Genomic DNA, 21,631 nt, shown 5'->3' with positions numbered 1-21,631 from the left:
TTCTTTGTTGGACAGCTAATATTAATGGGTATGGGTAATATTAATGGGTATGTGAGACTCTGTCATGCCTAATTAATTGTTTTGGCAAGTTGGAATATAATTTTGTTATGTCTTGGTGGGTTTTATTTGTTTATCCACTTAATAATCTTTGCCTGTATGAGTGAATGTATGATGAGTATGCTTGTATGTATGTAGACAAGTGTGTAAGTGGGTAGGTGGTTGTTAATTTCTGATCAATTTCAAGTCATCTTTTTGAACATTGTTAGTATATTATGAATGAATGTATGATGAGTATGTTTGTATGTATGTAGGCAAGTATGTAAGCGGTTAGGTGGTTAAGTTTTCATCAATTTCAAGCCATCTTTTTGAACATTGTCAGTATACATTTACCCAATCAATTAATCATACAGTCACATTTAGTGAATATCTACTTGAGAGATGTTCTGCAGGTATCTTTTACTTTATGTAGATACAGAGTAGTAGTGGGAGGAGTAGAAGAGTTTAGTCTTTATTAAAATACTCACCCATTGCTAGTCTAGCTCTGGACCCTTTTTATCAGTTTTTACTTTTTTTTCTTTTGTTTTGTTTTGTTTGTTCGCCGACTATAAGTGTTAAGCCGAGTGCTGGCGCAATCCTGAGAAATGCTGCACCTGAGAAAAAAGGGCTTTTCTCGGGTGCAGCATTTCTCGGGATCGTGCCATCACTAGGCTTAATGCTTAAAGTCGGCGAAAAGAAAACAATCAATAAAAAGGGGTCTAGGGCAATTACCCCCTGGGCAATTACCCTTCACCCTTCCCCTGGCCCTAATCCTCATCCTAATCCGGAACCTAATCCTATCCCTAACTCAAACTCCTAACCCTAACCCTAACCCTAAGCCTAATTTTTACTCTAAGCTTACCACTAACCAGTATTTAGCCGGGGGGTAATTGCCCTCCGGGGGTAATTGCCCAGATGCGTCTGATTATATCAGTGTACAAAATCACAGAAATATAAAGAGTGTTCACCTTCATATACATGTGAATTAAGAATATGCAGTGATATTAAGAATACATTTAATAGTGAAAGTTTGAGGAAAATTGGACAACCCGTTCGAAATTTATGAATTTTTGAAGTTTCAGTATCGCCATTGCTGGACTACCGGTACTACAACTTGTGATGTCACATGTATAGAACAGATAAGAAAATATGAAGAAAATTCTACATATTTTCACTTTTCTCGCTTAACAAAGCATCACTTAATTTTCCTTTTCCAGAAGGCAGCGGGAATAATATCGCCTTTTAACATGCGTCAATGAGAAGCCAAGAGAGTGTGTACTACTTTCGAATAATAATTTTGTGAAATTCTCTTAATATTTTTCTTATATCATTCTACGCATGTGGCATCAAAAACTGTAGTAGTCTTCTCATCCGGCAGTGAATGCACAAAAACTTTAAAAATTCATAACTTTTGAACAGATTGTCTGATTTTTCTCAAGATTTCAGATGTGTTCCACTGAAATTGCTGCATTCACTCACTTCCCATTTCTATGGAGATGAACTTGCCCTTACTTGTTGCTGATATTGCAAAGACATGCAGAGTAACACAGAATTACAGTATTGAATGTGTCGTTATAATTTATATATGTATGAGTGTACATACCGGTGTATCAACTGTATGTATGTATAAATACGGTGTGTGTGTGTGTGTATGTATGTATGTATGTATGCCATTTCCAGCCATAGGGGTAAATGCAGAATAAATGATAGTTTGGGGGGATTATGAATTAAAACCATAATAATATGCAAAGAAAATGCAAATACTGCCCTTTGTGAAAAAGTAATGTGTTAATTAGGGTATGGCCTCAATGAAGCATTAAATTGACAAGAGCACAAAATGCATCTTATACCACTAAATTCTGTATGTTAATGAGAACATACAACTTTTTTTTTTTTGAGGAAAAACAGATGTACACATTCCCCCATGACCCGTTTTCTATGCACATTGAATATATACAACCATTTCCTTTTCATCACTGACAATCTCTCCTAAATTGTATTGATGGTACCGTACAGTCCTCATTCTACAGACACTACAACATATATATATATATATATATATATATATATAATATATTCATGTACATATATATATATGTGTGTATATATATATACACATATTTAATTTCATTTACTTCATTTCCAACAAAGACATTTCCAACAAACAAAAATATGATGACAATAACAAACTAGAATTTACATTATTACACAAAATAAGTACAACATAGTTGATAGGCCAAAAGAGAGAAACTACAATGAACTGAAGAACAATGTATAATCAGTGTAGCTTTGATGAAAATACGTATAAATCGAAATTGCCGGAAATGGAGGAGGCTCGTGAAAAGCAGAGGTTGTACATGTATTTTGCAGACTATTGATTAATTTGTCGGTTTGTTTCTTTCTTTTAGGTCTCAATTATAAAATTCACATTGTTGTTTGACCGGGCTTTCGGTGCATGTGCTTTAGTTAGCCTCTGAACCACTCTCACAGCTGAGGCTTCTTTTCGGCAGTAAAACCAAAGCTAATATCGCTCCATTAATGATTAACTTCTGTGGGATTCCGGAGTGTTGACGAATGGTTTTACCAACGGAACGGCGCCACACACAATTGAGCCCCGCACGTGAGATTGTAGAACGCAGCGGAGCGCGACTTGCTTTGGAGAAAGATCTAATACGCTTGACCGCTTCCCACGGCCGCCACGGGAGATGACCGATAGTATGCGTGGTGGTAGTTTTGACCGCTGATCTGTCTAACAAGATGAACAACTTCGTGTTTGTAGCAATTCTGGCCGTTTTTGTCTACTTCATGCTCCTGAAGTCGACCTTCGAAATCAAGGCTGGAATTTTCATATACCAGGAGCCGAAAAAGGTCTACGAGTCGATCTCAAGCATGGACACAATCCAAAGATTTCATCCCTTTGCGTGAGTATCCACCACGGTGGTACAGGTATAAACCACCCTGATTGACCATAACCCCACCAGAATCATGGGTGAAGGTACGTGCTGGGTATTGCTGGCATGGCCCTAGCTTTGTAACTCCAGGGGTTGCTTCACGAAGAATTTAAGTTGAACTTGAATTTTAACTTCAACTTAAAGTTATGGAGGCTTTTTTTAACTTTCATGTAAGAATCAAAATTTTGGAGACCATCGTATGTGCAGGTACAGTTTGAAGTTAAAAGACAAAGGATTTTTTTGTCTGTCAATTTTGATGATAATTTGAAGAGGATAAAACTGAAAAAAGGAACCAGTGACATACAATAATTTAAAATCAATCTTAACTTATTCAATTTGACTGAGTTAAATTCTTTGATCCCAAGGGCCAACAGCATGTTTGAGCCAGTAGGGCCCAATTAATGGTGTGCTATTGCAAAGCTCACCGATCTCTAAAATTTGGTTATGTTTCTATGTGGAGAGAAAGTTAATTGTTTTTCTGTTTTTGTCTCTCTATTTGTGTGTTTTGATTTGATTTGTCAACAGTAGCCTACAACACAAACTAACACACACACACGCACACACACACAATATAGGGGCGGATCCTGGAATTCCGTAAAGGGGGAATGCCTTTTGCAAAATATTTAAAATATTTATCATTCATATGGCCAATAACTATTTGTCTAGGCATGACTTTTGCATACATAAACAGTGACAGAGACTTTTAGAAGTAACTTGAAATGCTACTTCGGGAACATCGCTTGATTTTCAATTACCACGCGCTGCAAGATACATGTGAGAGGAATGGGATGGCGAGTGAAGCTTTCATTGGAATGTGGCATTTAGCCATCTATCTATCGCCTTGGGTGGGTTTAACTGCGACCGGCCCGAATGTGAACTGTACAAAGGGGTTCGGCGGGGTTGTGTTTGAGCAAAGTACGCAAACTAGCTGGCATGCTGTCGACTGAGTGCGGTGTATGAACATGTTTTCTGCCAAATGGTCATGATGAAAGAGGATCTTAAATGTTATTGTATTCTGGTGATTAACCATTGAAACTATTGGCAGCTTATTGTCAGAAATGTATCAGCAATGACTTTCATGCTTCATTGTCTTCCACATTCAGATTTGATATATGTATGTTATCTTTCAACCATAAAACTGATTAAGTCTTCGGGAGGGAAAGTTTAAAGGACAAGTTCACCTTCATAGACATGTGGGTTGAGTGAATGCAGCAATATTAGTAGCACACATCAGTGAGAGTTTGAGCAAAATCGGACAATCAGTTAAAAAGTTATGAATTTTTGAAGTTTCTGCTCAGTCACGGCTGGATGAAAAGACTACCATAGCTTGTGATGTCACATGAGTACAACGATATAAAGAAAGAATAAAGAAAATTCAACATATTTCCATTTTTCAAGAACACTTGACTTCTCTCTTTCAGAAGGCAGGGGCAATAATATTACCCTTAACATATATCAGTAGCAAGTCGAAGAAATGTGCACTTTTTTCAAAAAGTAAAGTTTTGTGAAATTCTCTTTTTATTTTCCGTGTATAGTTGTACGCATGTGACATCATACACTGTAGTATTCTTCTCTTCCAGCAGTGACTGCGCAGATACTTAAAATATTCGTAACTTTTGAACGGATTTTCCTCAAACTTTCACTGATGTGTTCTAATATTGCTGCATTCTCTCAATCCTTAAATGTATATGAAGGTGGACTTGTCCTTTAACAGAATACTGCACTAGCTGTAACAAAGATGGATAAGATGGATACTGTTGGCCTTGAAAAAGGAAAAAAAAAACTACCAATACATTTACTTTGACCTCTTGATCATCTCTTTCTGCAGTGTCTCGACAAAGCTTGTGAGGAAAGAGACATCGCCAGAGGGAGTGGTGACAGAATTTCACAATATTGAGGAGCATATTCCAGTGATGTGGAACTGGACTTTTCCTCTTCTTTTTGAAGTCAAGATGGAATTCACGAAGTGAGTGGTGCGCTACAAATTGTACCTGTGTAGTTAGAAGCTATCATACCATTATCAGCCCTATTCTAGCAGTATGGCATTGGGGAGGGAAGATGAAAGCTGTTTCCATTTTTGCTGTTTTTTGTTTTGTTTTGTTTTGCTTTTGTTTTGTCTGGCCAGGTTAAAACTTTGTTTTCTTGATGCAAGGATAAACCTATTCCCAAAAGCAGGGCTGCACAGTAACCCATTTTTTTAGTGGTCCTATCTGTCTTTTGGACCGTGTACCCAGTTCAAATTTTTTGCTGGTCCATTTTTGAAAAAGTTACTGGTCCGACAGTGATTTTTACTGGTCAGGGACTGCCCGACCATTGCAGTGCAGTGCTGATTATGAATGTACATTGTTTCCAGCTCCTTAGGAAAGACTTTTTATCAGTGAAAAATGCTTCAATAGCTCCTAGACATTTTTCTTTCCTTTTTTACTTTTCACATGCAGACCTGACGAGGTCTTGACCTTCAGCTACTCCATTTGGTATGGCACCGTGATTGGTCAGGTGACTTGGACGATCGAGCCGCGGGAGGGCCACAAGGGCCCTGGCGTCTACTTGAGCTCCACCAGCAGGATAACGTGTCCATGGCCGACAAGCTCTTTCACAGAGCAGCGAGCCACGGAATCACAAAATGACATACTGCAGCGTATAGCAAATGTTGTGGAGTACATGTCCAAAGTAGACTGATAGTGAAAGCATTTGTGTGTGTGTGTGTGTGTGTATGAATGAGTGTGTGAGTTAATGAGATAAAGAAAAAATAGAAAAAGCAATCGGTCCATCATTGTACAAGTTCACCAAATACATCTAAAGTGATGAAAATTGTTTTATTTTCTTCACAAAAATGGTTCACTTTGATTTCACATAGCTGGATCTGAAGAGAATGAGCTATATGTGTGTCAGTAAATTCATCTATTACATCTGTAGACATTGCTTAACAGCTCTCTTTAACACTGAGTGGATGGAGCTATGTATAATGCATGAACTAATTAGAGTCCCTAAAATTCAGTTTATAGTCTGAATTTTTTGCTGGATGTATATTTCATCCTTGTATATTCACAGAATATTTTTGTGTTCTCGAGAGCCTCATTCTGTTCCAAAAGATTCTCTCTTAGTTCAAAATCAGCTTTACAATGTTCCAGTAGGCTATGAAATTTAATTCAATCCCATTTTTACTCTCTGTGGATAGCCCGTTATTCAAGACGTGATAAAATCAAACTACTAAGGGGTGAAAATTGTTGTTATATAATCATTCATTATTAATAACAATGAAATAGTGCAATACATGGATTATCAAGTCCAATGTTTTATCTTGGACATTATTAAGTGCCTTGAGTGAAACCAAAGAGATTTTGTAAGATATGCCAAAGACTTCTTTTTGTTGAAAAGATAGATATAGTGTTATTTTAAATCTTGCGCTGATATTGAATCTTTACAAATTCAGATTGAAAGACACAATTTAGTGCACCAACTTGTCAAGTACTGTGTGCATGAAGTGTCAAAAGTTAATCTAGATATATAACTGAAGTAAGAGTAACTTTCAACAGATGCATAGATGTTAAATGTTCTTACCTGACTCATAATTCATTAACTCTTGTTACTGTATCAAAGACAGTTGATGCATGGATGGCAAAAAGGGACACTTCAAGAGAATCTACTACATTTTACCAGTATTTACACAAGTTATTAGATGAGATTGAGAGTACAAGCATATTCCCACAGTAAAGTATAATTGTACCAACTGTCATGGGACTAACTTTTCCCTTCAGGCCAGTTTCAAAAAACATCATTTGTTTGTAATATTTCAGATTTTTTTTTTAATATTTCTGAATTGCCTCTGTATGGCATGGGATATTATAATTTCCAAAGGACAGTGGATAATTCAGTAGGATTATAAGTTCAGAGTTGCTTTTCATTAGCCTTCTTTTTGCATAGGGCCACATTGAATTAAAATTAGTATTAGAAATAAACTGTGAATCATTTGCATATGTTCATGAGTTTAAGTTATATATAACAATGCCAAGAGGTACATTCTATGCCAGCTTATCAGAAAGCTATGTCTTGCAGTACTAACTGTTGAAAAATTTATTAGTGGAAAAATGAGCAAAGAAAATGGGATTCCATCAGGAAAAAATGTGGCAGAATAAGATTATTGAGCAAATATTTACATTACTTTGGTTTCTTTGTATTAATGTGTCAGTCATGGATTTTTTTTCACTATTTCATTTCATAATTAATTTGTTATGTTCAGTTTTGTTTCAGGTTCCATTGTTTATGGACACTGAAGTTTGTTGTCACATGAAAAATGAGATGTTTTGATAATTAAAAGAAAAGTTTTGACTATAATCATGCATCAGTGTGTAATTCTCCGTATGATTTTTGAATGGAATATATTTGAGTATCTCAACAAAGGCAAGATACACCAAGATGTATGTTTGTGATTTCACTTTGTAAAAACCAACTACCATTTCATAATGGGGGTTGCTTCCCATACTTTGTGTACCACTGAATTTAATCCATTTTAGATGAGGAAGAATTTGACGTTATGGCAACAAATATTTTGATTCAAAATGACACAGATGCTTCAATGCTGCCTTTTAGCATGTCAGTCTTAGGTGTGGATGCTCCACATTGATTTACAGTCTGATCATTATGCTACATAATAAATACATACATAAACCGTTAGCATTTTACATTTCAAGAAAAAGGGTATAAACTTATATACATTCTAATTAGCTAACCACATGATCATTCATTATTATATGCACATATCAATTGCATATATTATGATCGTGTAGTAGCTGAATACTGTACTTGTAATATGTGTCACAGTGTTTTAATTTTCACAAAGTGTTGTGAGTCAACTGACATTTGTGAAACAAATAACTCATGATAAAAATATAGCCTCCCATTTTACAAGTGCGCTGTATGTCCCTAATTATGATGTAGGATATCGCTTCCTTTTCTGATGAAAAGAGGGATTGTTTTTTTTTTCCCCTTGTTCTGTCAATGTGATTTTCAATCACAAATTCAGCCACCTGCAATATTTTAGGGTTTACAGCTTTGTGCTTTCGTTTGATGTTCTTTGAAAAAACAACGACAAACAAACAGAAAAAAAAAAAAGATGAAATCTACTGTCGTGCTTATTGGTAAAGCCTGACGAATTAATTCAGACTACTGAGGATACAGTGGCGGATCCAAAGAAATAAAAAGAAAAAATGGAGGGGGCGCATGCGTCCCCCCTTAGAGGGACTGTACAGTACTGGTTGAGGTGAGGATTCAGCTTGTCACGTTTTGCGAGATATTTAGAAACCACTCTTTGTTAAAGAGCATACAATTTTGAGGTGGAATCAAAAGTTTATTTGATGAAAATCAGTTGTGAAATGACTGAGATATCTAAAAACAAGGTAAAACAAAGATATTCCAATAAAAGTTGTGGTCTGTCAATTTTATTAGGATCGCTTTTGGATATCTCAGCCATTTCAAGGTCAGTTTTCATCAAATAAACTTTTACAGGACCAAAACGGGGGGGGGGGGGGGGGGGGGAGGGGGTTACAGCCCCCAGCCCCCAGCCCTCAGCCCCGCCGTCTCCCTGAAAAGAGTCGCGATATAAATGACAGCGATTATATAAGTTCTTCTGTGTGATCCACGCACACACGATTCTCGGAGTCTAGTACACTCACAGCACACGTACACGTACACACACTGAATGAATTTGCCGATCGCGCGCTATTTTAATCAAGGTTTGCTGCTGGCTGAAGTCGCGAAGCGCGCGACTTTCAATTATAAAATCCGCGAAGCGATGGCTCCAGTGAAGCTCAAAAATGTCGTTTCTTTCAGCTCCCAGGTAAGTTTATTTTAGAAAATAATCCATCTTACCGTAATTTACGACTTGGTACACTGGTCTAAGTTACTGAGTGTCTATTTGGCTGATTATTGACTGATTAATCCACTCGTCAATCACTTTGGGTGGTGTATACTGTGTAAATTTACGTGTAAATAAATGAGTCTGGTTCTTTTAGTCCCACCTATCTGAATATCTGTGGACGCAATTTTATAATGACTGTGGTATGTGTGACTATGAAATTTCTATATGTATTAAATTTAAGGTTCTAAATTCTAAAGTAAAGTAAGACAAAAAGTAAAGATTCTGAGTGTTAGTCAGAGGCATATAAATTGAAATTTATATGCTTCTGTGTTATCATGATGGTAGCCTATCAGAATCTATACAAATTACAATAAATAAGGCATTTATTTTGTGTGAACCACTGCACTGTCACTGAGTGATACAAGACATCAACGTGTCATTGACTCTACGTCTCTTGTCTAACAACTTACAGCTGTAGTCTTGTGCGCGTGTGATGTTGTCAACATGGAATCTGGATAGCAATACAGTGTGAGATACAAAATGTATAAGGATGTAAATAAAAAAAAAAACCCTCAATAACCTTAGACGATAGTTTGATAGCAACTTCATCATGTTTATAGGGTGTTGTGATCTATCTAGATCTTAACTAGGACTGCGACCAGCCCGAACACCACAATAAGATAACTGCTGTGAAGGAGCGCCCCGGGGTTAGTTGAGTCATGCTCAACTGGAGTGGAGAGTAACGGTTAGACTGCTACATGTACAAAGTAGTCTGCTGTCACTTCGCTGCAACAGCACTGCTGTGTAAAGTGAAAATCTGCTGTTTGTGATTTTGTTTGATGACTTTGATAAATGTCTCTATTTTAAACTTTTTATTACAAGATGCACATTTTATTTTTTGGGCAATCCAGAGACAAAATCCAGGGGCTTTACCTTTAGCTATTAGGGGCCACAAAATCGATTTGTTTGGACAGTAATTGGATAGACCATGATGATATGTGGCCATGCACATGTTCTGAATTCTGTGCTTTCTGAGTTGCCATACCATGCATCGTCACAAATTGATATCATTGCATATGGATTCACCCAGCCCAAACCAAGAGAACGCAAACAAGTTTCATACATGTGTGCTGTTAAAGTCTCACTCGGTGGTCTTTCTTTTTTCTCACACTCACAAGCCAGTCAAGGTTTTTCTCATGCCTCACAAAGTAAATCCTCCAAAACACACACACACACACACACACTAATGAATTTCAGCCACCAATAGAGTCACAGCTGAATTTCAGCCACCAATAGAGATACATTTTTTTGTCTGAAGTATTACATTTAGTATGCACCAGATCACATAATTTACAGCTTGGAAATGTTAAGCTCCTTTACCCCCCTCCCCCCACATGTACCCTTCCCCCTCCTCCCATTCTCACACTTCATTTTTTCTGGTGGCGCTGACATATCGCAAAATCTCAACCCTTGCTGGTCTCTGGCCTTGACATCTCTGGAGTTTTCATCTCACAGTCAAACATGAACACTGCTAAAATATTGATTAGTGGAGTGACAGCAAGTTTATAGTGTCACCCTCAGTTTGAAAAACTAAAAGGCATGCAATCACTACACAGCTGTGCATCACTGCTTGCCTTGGAAGTCGTCTGTTGTTTGTGAGGAAATATTCTAGTGCATTTGAAGTAGTGATCTGTCATTAATTGACCGAGAAGAATTGAGAAATGGTGAAGTTGTCCCACTTAAACCGAGTTGCTTTCTTTTTTCCTTCTTGCGATTACATATTCATTCATTAATTTAGGGGCTAAAGATTAGCTTGTCACTACTTGTCACTACTTGTCACTACAGTAAGTGTGGTGCATTCAAAATAAATGTTTCACATTGAATTGGCATACCCTCAGCATTCTAATTTTTTGAAATAAAGGAAGAAAGGAATATACATCTTGTTTTGAAAGCATTTGCTACTAGCTCTTTATATTTTTTTTTCATCACTTTGTTTGTTTTGTATACCTCACAATAGGATTCTACCCACCGAGCAGAAAATTTACTTGGACCGAGTCAATGGCGACGTTGGCTCTGTGCCCCAGGGGATCGATCAGGGTCAGTCCAGGTAGAAATTCAGCTGGAAAGGGCGGTCAAGATTGGTTTCATTGATATTGGTAAGGATCAGCTTTTCCTATCTTAAATCTATCATGGCAATAATTTCAAATTTCATTTATTTGGCTACCATGTGCTATCTTTCTCTGTCTTCTCCTTCTCTGTCACTACAAACTCATCTCTTGCTCAAATTTTTTATGTACCTTTTAGGCCTTGGTATTCGATTTACATGTATACAAGGGGAAAAAACCCAAACAAACACATTTCCCATAGAGGCCACTTACAGGAGAGAGAATACATAGCAGTTATGGCATTTCAAGCAGTCATGATGCATGGGCTGAATACTGTAAAACAAGACATTTTCGCTCGTATGAAACTTTAGTGAATTTTGCAAAGAGCAAAAATTTTAGTAAAGTCAAATGCATGCAACAGTTTCTTGTCTACACAATGCACTGAATACCAGTGGCAAGTAGCAAAAGTTGTATGCCTTGAAAAAGGATGTTGGCACCACTTTGTGAAAGTTTCATTAAGTGATTGTTACTGGTTTTACAGTATGTACTGTAAAAGTGGAAATGTTCGCAGTGTTTGAATTTTTGCGCATTTCGTGCAAACAGAAGCTCGCGCGAAAATAAAAGCATGTGAATATTTTTGCATGCCATATGTTCCAGTAGTTGACATCTTGATTCCGCAGAATTAAAAACATGCGAAACTCTTCTTATCCAGCCAAGCGCGAAAACCTAGTCGCGCGAAAATATCCACTTTTACTGTAATTTGCAAAGAAGCAGATCTCATGGCCTTTATGGATTGAGTCGTTCACTGGAGCAGCATATGAAAATATTATATCATGTAGCTGGAAGTTATTGGTGTGTTCAGTCTGTTTTATCTGTATTGTTATTTTTCCCCCCAGTGCAGGCTGGTAAGAGTTGAATGACATTCACTCAGTGTTACCCCTTTATTTTTCTACCTAACCTCCTGCAGTGCAAAGCATAAGTTTGACGACACATTGTAATCCTTACGCCATTGATATTCCAGGTAACTATGGCTCAGCCCTGATCGAGATCCAGGTGCGACGGTCATCTGCCGCAGACATGGACTTTCAGACAATAGTCCCAACCACAAGCTGCATGACCCCAATGGACAGCAAGCTGGGCAAGAACAAGACTGGGGTGAAAATGTTCACCAGAGGTAATGTCCTGCAGTGCATTTGGGTGCACAGAATTAAATATTCTGAAGTACTGCAGCATGAATAAACTTTCTCATTCATTTTCAAACCAGTTTTCCACCCATACTTTTATGATGTGCAAATAAGTTTTGTGAAAATAAAGTATTGAAATGTGTGCTAATCGTCCCAGGTTTCCATAAGTCACATACCAGGTTTAAGAAAAAAAAAAAAAAAAAAAGGCTTGACAGTGACATTTACAGAAGACATCTAGGTTGTTGTTTTAAGTTCCCAGTTGTTATAGAAGTAGAAGTAAAACAAATTTATCAAAAAAGGAATATCAATGTCAGTATAATAATCTAAAAATATTTTGCCCCAAACTAAATTCACTTGAATAAAGGCATTGAAACAGGTGGCACCTGAGTGCAAGAATATGAGACAAAAAAAGATATATGAGTTTGTCAGCATGTAGCAGGGCTCTGTCTTGATTGTTGTGCATATATGTGCATTATTGTAAAAAGAAATACTTCTCAGTTATTTTGGTACTGAGGAGCTTCTAACATAATTCATTTTTTGTATCACCTTTCTATGAGAGAAATATTCAAATCATAACTCCACTTCAAGGTATATATTCATGTTATATTTGACACTTCATCCAAAACAAGGGATGTCAAGTCCTATTTATACTGATCAACAGAAATCATAGTTTTCATCTCAATGACAGAGAAGTAATGAAAATTGAACAGGTTGGACCTGACAAGGCTCATACTCAAGCTAACTGTCAGGTAGTCATGCTGTTTGCTGAGATCACTATGTCTCTCTGGTCATGAATGTAAAATTATTAATCCATTTTTCCATACAAATATCTTTAATCTGATGCTCCTGGTCAAGGCAATTGTGTTTGGCCATTTATATAAATTTGATTTTGTAGTGTCTCCAACTTATGAACAACACTGCAATAATTCTGTGCAGACCAGCTTTGTGCGGATGTGCGCGATGACTACTGGGATAGGGTGAAGGTCATTTGCCGCCAGCCATTCAAGAAGGACGCCCAGTTTGGACTGGCATTCATCACGGTCAGCTCAACAGGGGACAAGACGGAGGGGTTAGAAGCCCCACGCCAATCACTCAACAACAGGGTGAGTGGACTCCTAGGTAGTCACTTGTATGCTGTCATCTCTTCCAGAGCCAGAAGGAAGTAAGTCATTTTCATTTTGAGGTTCTCAAATGATTAAGTTAGTACCTTGAGCTGCTTAATCTTTGCGTGTTTGGCTTGATTCCTTTGCTGTCATGCACTCTGTTTTACAGAAACTTACAACTGGTGCTAATCAATTTTGATCATCTTGTGAAGGTCCAAGAGGGCACCAACCAGCAGTAGCAGTTTGAGCCAAAAGGGATGTTAACAAAGGAATTGCCTTTCTAAAGAGTTTCTCACCAACAAAAGAAAAGAAAACTACACTAAACTGAACAAAGTTTCAAAGGTAACTGGTGGGTGTTAATCAGGAATGCAATATTCAGAATATTTTAAAAACTATTTTAACAGAATCATACGTGTAATAATGCTACTGCATACTGCTTTGATTCAGTCCATACAACATAGAGAAGGAGGATACATCATGTTCCTGTCCCTCCAGGTATCCTCGATTCCACAGGGGGCAAGTTGATGTCTTATGCATGCTTATTTTGAGGAATTTTTCTCTTTTTTTTTTCATAAACAAAACAGGAAACAAAGCAGTCAGTCAGGGAAGCTCCAAGCCAGCAGAAGAAGACCCAACACCTCACACCCTCGTGGAAGTCAAACACAGCTTTTAAAAAGACATTTGCTGCAATCAACAAAGGAGAGTAAGTGCAAAGTGTAAGAAGTATCCATTTTTCAGACAATATAAAGTTACTGTAAATACTATACCCTTGTATTTCAAGAATCACAACTTGTTCGGCATTTTGGGTGTTGTTAAATTTACAATTGACAACCACTCTAAAATGAGAAATAAGCATTGCCCCTTTTCAAGAAATAAAGTCAGCTATTTCCTACCCATTAGACAGTATTCACTGCATCTGTGTTGCAGGAGGCAATATTTATATTATATTGGATGGCTATGAATGGGATACCAGGGAATATTGCACGAGTTAAGGCCAATATTGCACGATTCGAAGATGAGTGCAATATTCCCTGGTATTCCATGAATCAAGGCCATCCAATATAATTATTATCGTCTATACAATCTAGCAGAGTAAGCATAAACTGCACAAAATTACCCGGGGCTTGAACTAGACTTTGAAGTTAACTCGGCAGTCACACCCCAGCGCTGAAAAGGGGAAGCCCCTAAAACTGCGTATGAATCAAGCAACTACTCGGGAGTAGCAAGATGTTTGCACGCTTGTGAATTGTAACAAAATGACACGCACTAGTAGCAAGCGTTTGCGCATTCACAAGCGCTCGCGCAACAGACGAGACAGAATTGAATATGGTGTGATCTTGAACGGCAAGTAACAATGGTAACCTATGGGGAATTAATACGTTGGCCTATGCGTTTCGTTCAATATGCTCTGATATTGAACGGTGAAAATTGAACGGACAACAATACGCGTTTTTAATGCGCCGCTAAAACGTCCTCTATAGATGATAATTTGGTATGTCGTTACTTCTGTGAATATCAAGGGAAGTTTAGGAAATGAAAATGTGGCATTGAGGGTTTCAGCCCAAGCACTTTTCAGTAGAGTTTTCAAGTGGTATGATAAATTGTTGACTTTTTGAAGGGTGTATGGCTTTACTTCTTGCAATCAAGAAGACCTCAGAAACTTGTTTTCCAAGAGTGGACAGGCTCAATCTCATCGCAATAATTACAATGCTGCGTACATTCCATTGATATAGTGGCAGAGTCCCATATTTATTCATGATCATGTGACACTCGCTGATAGTTGAACGATTACATTTTTAGGAGGATGCCCTCTTGTGTTCATGTACTTGTGCTTTAGGTTTGCTGAAATTCCCATTTCGAATTCTCTCAACAGAAGTGCGGCAGCTGCTGACCTGAAGAGCCGCCTCGTCAAGATCGAATCGACATCAGAGGCAAAGTCCCTGAGTGGCCATTCTCTCGGACGAGCCGCAAAGTTGATACTGGCAGCCTCGGAAAGAAAGGGAAGCCCCGGACCCACTTCTACTGCATTGAAGTCATCGCTGAAGGAGGAGAACGAAAGGGCTAAAGGCACAGTAGCACCACCACCATCGTTTTCGCGGACATCACTCCCAGAGGTCAGGGTGCCAGCTCCAGCTGAGGAGACCGTCCAAAAATCCTCCCATTCGAAAGGAAGACGGGAAAAGAGATCGGTCCTGGATGAACCTCCGGATGAGGCCAGGAGATTGCTGGAGGGTCAGCTGAGGGAGTTTCTGGCCCATGTGGGGCCGGCCTTAAAAGATACCACACTAGCAGGTGAGACTGGTCAGGAGGTTTGTGTTATGTTTATGTGCCACGCAAAGTCAAAAGTGAGAGGTGCATATTTGATCCTGACACAAACAAATATTCAAATTTAGAAGGCTGGGATGGAACGTTTTTATTGTTTTTAGTGTGTGAAGAATCTTCAGATGCTGAACTGTGTATACACATACCATTATTTTTTACAACAATTTAGAATAAACCCTACAATGTGTTTTTCTTTTTCTGCATTATTTTTTAAATGACTACTTCATTGGGTTGAAGGGTACTGAGGATGAACTCTCAGAGATTTCTCAAACTGGGAGACATTTTATTAAAGTCTGCTTACATACACAAGCACACACATGAACACACAGAATACTCATAAACAGTGACCTATACCAACAGAAAACAACTCGTCAAAACTTAAATGCTTTTATAACACCTTAAGTTTCTCTTTCTGTTATTTTTTGACAGCTCTCTGTCAAGTTATCTTACACACATGTTGTTTTGCATGATGTGTTCTCTATACGCTGTGAATATGACGTGAATATTACCTCTGTCTGTCTCTTAACCCTCCGTAGAGCTGAGACCAAAGTTTGAGAACTGCTTGGGAAGGAAGCTGGACAAGAGTGAGAGGGCAGTTTTCAAACGGCTTGCAATCAATGCCGTTGAGACCATTGAGCACCCATTCAGTAGGAAGGAGCCACCCGACCTGGAACAGAGGGATGTGAGCAACAAAGAGAACGGATGGCTGGCAGCCAAGCCAGGACGGTCCAGCTCGTCAAGCTCATCACCTGAGAATGGGAGATTAAGAAATCACGAAGGATCTTCATCAAACTTTGCCACCAGAACACTGCCATCCTCATCGTTTTCATTTTCAAACCATTCAGCATCCAAATCATCCAAATCAAAATCATCATCATCATCATCATCTCCGTCATCATCATTATCATCTCCTCCATCATCACTCCCCACCTCCGCATCTTCTAAGTCACCTCCTTTCACTGCAGCAGCTGTGCCAAAGAGAACTCATCTCTCATCATCATCATCATCATCACTCTCATCGTCGTCACGGTTACACCGAGATGGGAGGTCTGGTGAGGAGGAATCCCCCAATGAGATGACAAGACTGCTGGACGGTCAGCTGAGAGACTTCCTGGCCCAGTTTGGACCATCCTTGAAAGATGCCACTCTGACTGGTTAGAAATAGCAATACAAATTTCATATTCTTACTGGTATATTATAATCCTGCTTTTATGATGGAAGCATATGAAGGTCTACTGTCATCAGATTTTTATTAGTTCAGATATAAGATGATATTTTTCCTAGTTTCCAAATACAAAATTAAAGCATTGTATGAACACATCAAAAAATGTTACTGTTCTTGACATAGTGAGAAAATTCAGGTATTTGTTAAAATAAATCAAGGCTCTGAAATTTATCCTTGTGCAGGCATTGCCGGTTTGTTTTACAAACATTCCTGAGGGAATGGAATTGGTTCCATTCTCAAAATAATAAGAGATGAAACTAATTGTCTTTGCTTCTCACAGAGTAGCGTTTAGTAATATCAGATTAACCCACGGTGTTGGTCTTGTTGTTTTCTATTGTTGACAGAGCTGCGTCCAAAGTTTGAGAGCCGCCTTGGAAGGAGACTAGATAAGAGTGAGAGGGCGATATTCAAACGTGTGGCAATCAATGCTGTGGAGGCGATGGATGACCCACCGGGCACAGACCTGCCGGACATGGGCCTGAGGAGAACGAGTAATAAGGAGAATGGCTGGCTCCAGGCTAAGCCAACACCACCACCATGTCCTGGAAACAAGAGGTAGTGTGCTTTAACCCTTTTGCTTTCTGGAAACTGATGGGTCCTACACAGAGTCTATAAAAGGTATCAGGCTCTCGGTGGGAATGGATTAAACTAGTCGCCCTGTTGGTTGTTCAGCATTCAATTAATGACATTGAATAATGCATACTAGTGTCAAGATTTGGGGCATGGGAAAAGGGTTTGTTTTTCTCCAAGATTCTTGTTCTATGTAAGTGTTGCTATTAACTAGTCAATTAACTCATTAACAAGTCTATGAACATTTTTTTTTTTTTTCAGCACTTGACAAATTCAGAACTTTGGGACAGTTGTGATGTCTGCTGCCAATCATCAAGTAAAGCTCCTTTCCCAAAATCAGTTTCTTTTTGAAAATCCCCACAAATTCTATCAAGGCATTGTGTTCTTAGTTAGCCATTACATCAAAGTAAGGATAAGTTAGGTACAGTAAGTCTTTCCCTGTCGTTAAAGTTGATATTTTTGAGTCTTCTATGTATATATGTCCTACAAATATGCTCAAAACAGCAGCCTCATCACATCAGTTCTTTGCTTCCTGTCACTTGATCTAAATTTGCAGCACTGGTCGTCATCTTCCAGCGTGGATGAACAGTCCTGTACCAGCCAGTCAAGGGAAGCCATGCCCCAAGTGTCAAGGTAGGCCAGCATTTCATGAGTCATTGTGTATTCAAGGGCCACATATCAAGATTTTCTAAATTGAAGGGAGAAAAAACAGTATTCAATTCACATAGCAACAAGGAAAAGTAGAAATTACGCGGTGCGTAATATATGTCCCCGCCGGAAGTAGCATTTAGTAGCAAAATGTACAATATAGGTAAAAAAATCAAGGTCAAAGGTCAAAGAAGTCAAAGGTCAAAATTCTATGTAGAAGTTTTGAAGCCCTCACCTAGTGCCATCACTTAAAGCAAACGGAATTGAAATCGGGTTACAAATGGCAAAGGAGTAGCATTTTGTAGCCAATGTACAATATAGGTAAAAAAATCAAGGTCAAAGGTCAAAGAAGTCAAAGGTCAAAATTCTGTGTAGAAGTTTTGAAGCCCTCACCTAGTGCCATCACATAAAGCAAACGGAATCAAAATCGGGTTAGAAATGGCGAAGGAGTAGCATTTTGTAGGCAATGTACAATATAGGTCAAAAATCAAGGTCAAAGGTCAAAGAAGTCAAAGGTCAAAATTCTGTGTAGAAGTTTTGAAGCCCTCACCTAGTGCCATCACTTAAAGCAAACGGAATTGAAATCGGGTTACAAATGGCAAAGGAGTAGCATTTTGTAGCCAATGTACAATATAGGTAAAAAAATCAAGGTCAAAGGTCAAAATTCTGTGTAGAAGTTTTGAAGCCCTCACCTAGTGCCATCACATAAAGCAAACGGAATCAAAATCGGGTTAGAAATGGCGAAGGAGTAGCATTTTGTAGGCAATGTACAATATAGGTCAAAAATCAAGGTCAAAGGTCAAAGAAGTCAAAGGTCAAAATTCTGTGTAGAAGTTTTGAAGCCCTCACCTAGTGCCATCACTTAAAGCAAACGGAATTGAAATCGGGTTACAAATGGCGAAGGAGTAGCATTTTGTAGCAAAATGTACAATATAGGTAAAAATCAAGGTCAAAGGTCAAAGAAGTCAAAGGTCAAAATTCTGTGTAGAAGTTTTGAAGCCCTCACCTAGTGCCATCATATAAAGCAAACAGAATCAAAATCGGGTTAGAAATGGCGAAGGAGTAGCATTTTGAAGCAAAATGTACAATATAGGTCAAAGGTCAAGGTCAAAGGTCACAATTGAAATTCTATATAGAAGTTTCAAAGCTCCCATGTAGTGCTATCATATAAAGCAAACAGAATCAAAATCGGGTTAGAAATGGCGAAGGAGTAGCATTTTGAACATTTTGATCACACACGGACGCACACACGGACGGACACACGGACGGACGCACGGACGCACGGACGGACACACACACGTACGGAGCCCGTTTCATAGTCCCCTGCTCGAACTCGTTCGGCGGGGACAAAAATAAAATTACAGTTAAACTCGCATAAGTCGATCTTCTCGGGACTGAGCAAAACACATCGACTTACAGTTACACCACACGTACATTGTATAAATGTACACATGTTTGTTGTCTACTCCTGGAGCCGAGAGCTGGAGAGGTGTGCCGCAGCACGGGTCGCCCGGCAGGGCCGCGGCTAACTTTGCATGGACAGTGCATTAGTATTGGCACAGATCCGATTACTTTACACCCTTGTTAAACCTTGGGGAAGTGAATATGAACGATATTTGAGCAGTTATTGATTCCAGTTTACCATACCGTGGCTTGAAATGCGTGTAGAGGTGTAATTCTGATTTACCCGTGCCCGTAACTTTCCCCCTACTTTCCGCTTTGACAACTCAGCAGCTTCATCCATACCACTCCACTGCACAGCGCAGACTGCAAACATACACCGACTATGACAGCCCAGTCGCTGTACGCACAACTATACACAGCCCAGTCGCTGTACGTACGTAGCGCGACAGGGCTGTTACCAGCGGACCTCAAAACAGGAAGAGAGTTCAACGATCGCATGCGATCGCTTTGAATTTTGATACTTTAGATCATTTTTTTGTCACCTGTGTGGTCGGGCTAGGTCTTATGTAAACAAAAACTGGCGTCTCGTGATTTTGACAGTGATTTTTTACACAATAAAATCTTATTCGACTTAGGCACAGTGAATTTAATGGTTTTTCCGTGAAAGTGTTCTTGGAATTTCATCGACTTAGGCGAGTATTCGACTTACAAAATTCAACTTGTGAGTGAATTAATACACGTAAGTCAATGGGGAAAAATTGGGACTTTTTAAAATCATCGACTTAAGCGATTATTCAACATATGCGACGTCGACTTAGGCGAGTTTAACTGTATGCATATCTCTGGAGAAAATATGTGGACACAACTTTGCTTCGCGGCTGTCTATTTCAAGCTATAAGCAGTATAATTAACGAATCCTTTTCTACTTGAGATTTATAATGTTGACTGCAGATAACAACACCTCCATCAATGAATCTTTACTTTGTCTAGGATTGTACCCTGCGTCCAGGATAAATGTCCACATCTTAGATTGCAGAGGAAAGAAGCAGGCCACTCCACTGAACTCATTCAACAATCTCAAGCGACACGCAGACAGTTCCAATGTACAGCACCGCGAGGTCCCCAAAGTGGCAAAGCATAATGGAGATCTCCAGGGCCAGACACCAGATCCCATAGGTGGGACTATGGAGGATGTAAATACAGTTGGAAGGGGTGGGCGAGGGAGAAGAGGGAGGGGTCGTGGGGCTGGGAAGGCCCAAAGTGAAAGGAAGACTCCTGATGGATCTCAGAGGGGATCAAGGGGTAGGGGAAGGGGAAGGGGGAGAGGGAGGGGTGGGAATGGATGGGGTGGTGAACACACAGACCAGGACCGGGTAGCCACAAGGGATAGAGCTCAGGGCGGTCGGGGGAGGGGTTCCAAAAGGGGAAGGGGGCGAGGGAAAACCCCAGCCATGAATGCCCCATCCTCCAGTGCTTGGCTTGATTCAGACAGTTCTAGTGATAGCGGCAACGAGTGGATCCCTGGAGGGGACATTTTGCCATACGGTTTGGCAACACCTCGAACCATTCCCACAGCAGGAGGGCGTGGCACTGGAGGTGGAAGAAGCAGGGGCAGAGGTAGGGGAAGGGGTCAGGGGCAGGGTGCTAGCCATGACTGGCAAGATTTAGACAGCAGCGGCAGCGATGAGAGTTTGCCTCATGGTTTGAGTTACGGAGACGGATCCTTCGGTCACATGGATGACCCTATGACTTGGGGAGGTGATGGAGGGACGACCTTTGACCTCGTGCCCTGCCCCATTTGCATGGAGGAATACCCACAGAGCTGTATTGCCGTGCATGCTGCCCTCTGTGGCGAGACTGGGGGAGCTCCATCGATGCAAGATGCTGGCTTTGTGAGGGATGTCGCACCTGCAGTGTGGGTAGATTGATTGCAGTTTTACCCTTTGTGTTTTTTAAGTGTCATTTGATGCAGAAAACTCCAGTATTATACACACTGTCCAAAGTCACTGGCTCAAAAATGGTTAATGGCATGGCAGATTGTTTTGTGCTGCAGTATTGATGCTACCATTCACTCAGCAGTGATGTCTTTAGCATGCAGACACTGGAGAGATGGTGACCATTGCTTGACGATATGAATCTTTGGAAGAATCATGTGGGCTTATGTACACAGTGTGCTTTAGAATTATCTTACCGTGACTAAGAATGACTATTTAAACTGATCCCATG

The 21,631-nt window shown here is 39.5% G+C and overlaps 2 protein-coding genes across 2 annotated transcripts; both read left to right on the top strand.

Moving 5' to 3' along the window:
• The first annotated feature begins 2,628 nt into the window (after nt 1-2,628).
• On the top strand, nt 2,629-5,666 carry LOC139735221 (uncharacterized). The gene is made up of 3 exons (XM_071645978.1): nt 2,629-2,957; nt 4,816-4,953; nt 5,426-5,666. Exons 1-3 carry the CDS (start codon nt 2,794-2,796, stop codon nt 5,664-5,666), a joined length of 543 nt encoding a protein of 180 aa, XP_071502079.1. The 5' UTR covers nt 2,629-2,793.
• A 3,112-nt stretch (nt 5,667-8,778) lies between these two features.
• Nucleotides 8,779-21,333, top strand: LOC139735220 (uncharacterized). The gene is made up of 9 exons (XM_071645977.1): nt 8,779-8,823; nt 10,862-11,000; nt 11,971-12,123; nt 13,070-13,236; nt 13,821-13,939; nt 15,110-15,528; nt 17,128-17,338; nt 17,910-17,986; nt 20,396-21,333. The coding sequence occupies exons 1-9, from the start codon at nt 8,779-8,781 to the stop codon at nt 21,331-21,333; spliced, it is 2,268 nt and encodes a 755-aa protein (XP_071502078.1).
• Nucleotides 21,334-21,631: the final 298 nt, after the last annotated feature.

This window comes from Diadema antillarum, unplaced genomic scaffold (assembly GCF_040938485.1).
Source record: "Diadema antillarum isolate AM-2024a unplaced genomic scaffold, OU_Dant_1.0 seq00000565_RagTag, whole genome shotgun sequence".
NCBI lineage: Eukaryota > Metazoa > Echinodermata > Echinoidea > Diadematoida > Diadematidae > Diadema > Diadema antillarum.
The sequence above is the reverse complement of the archived record's forward strand: the minus strand, read 5'-3'. Positions and strand labels throughout refer to the sequence as shown.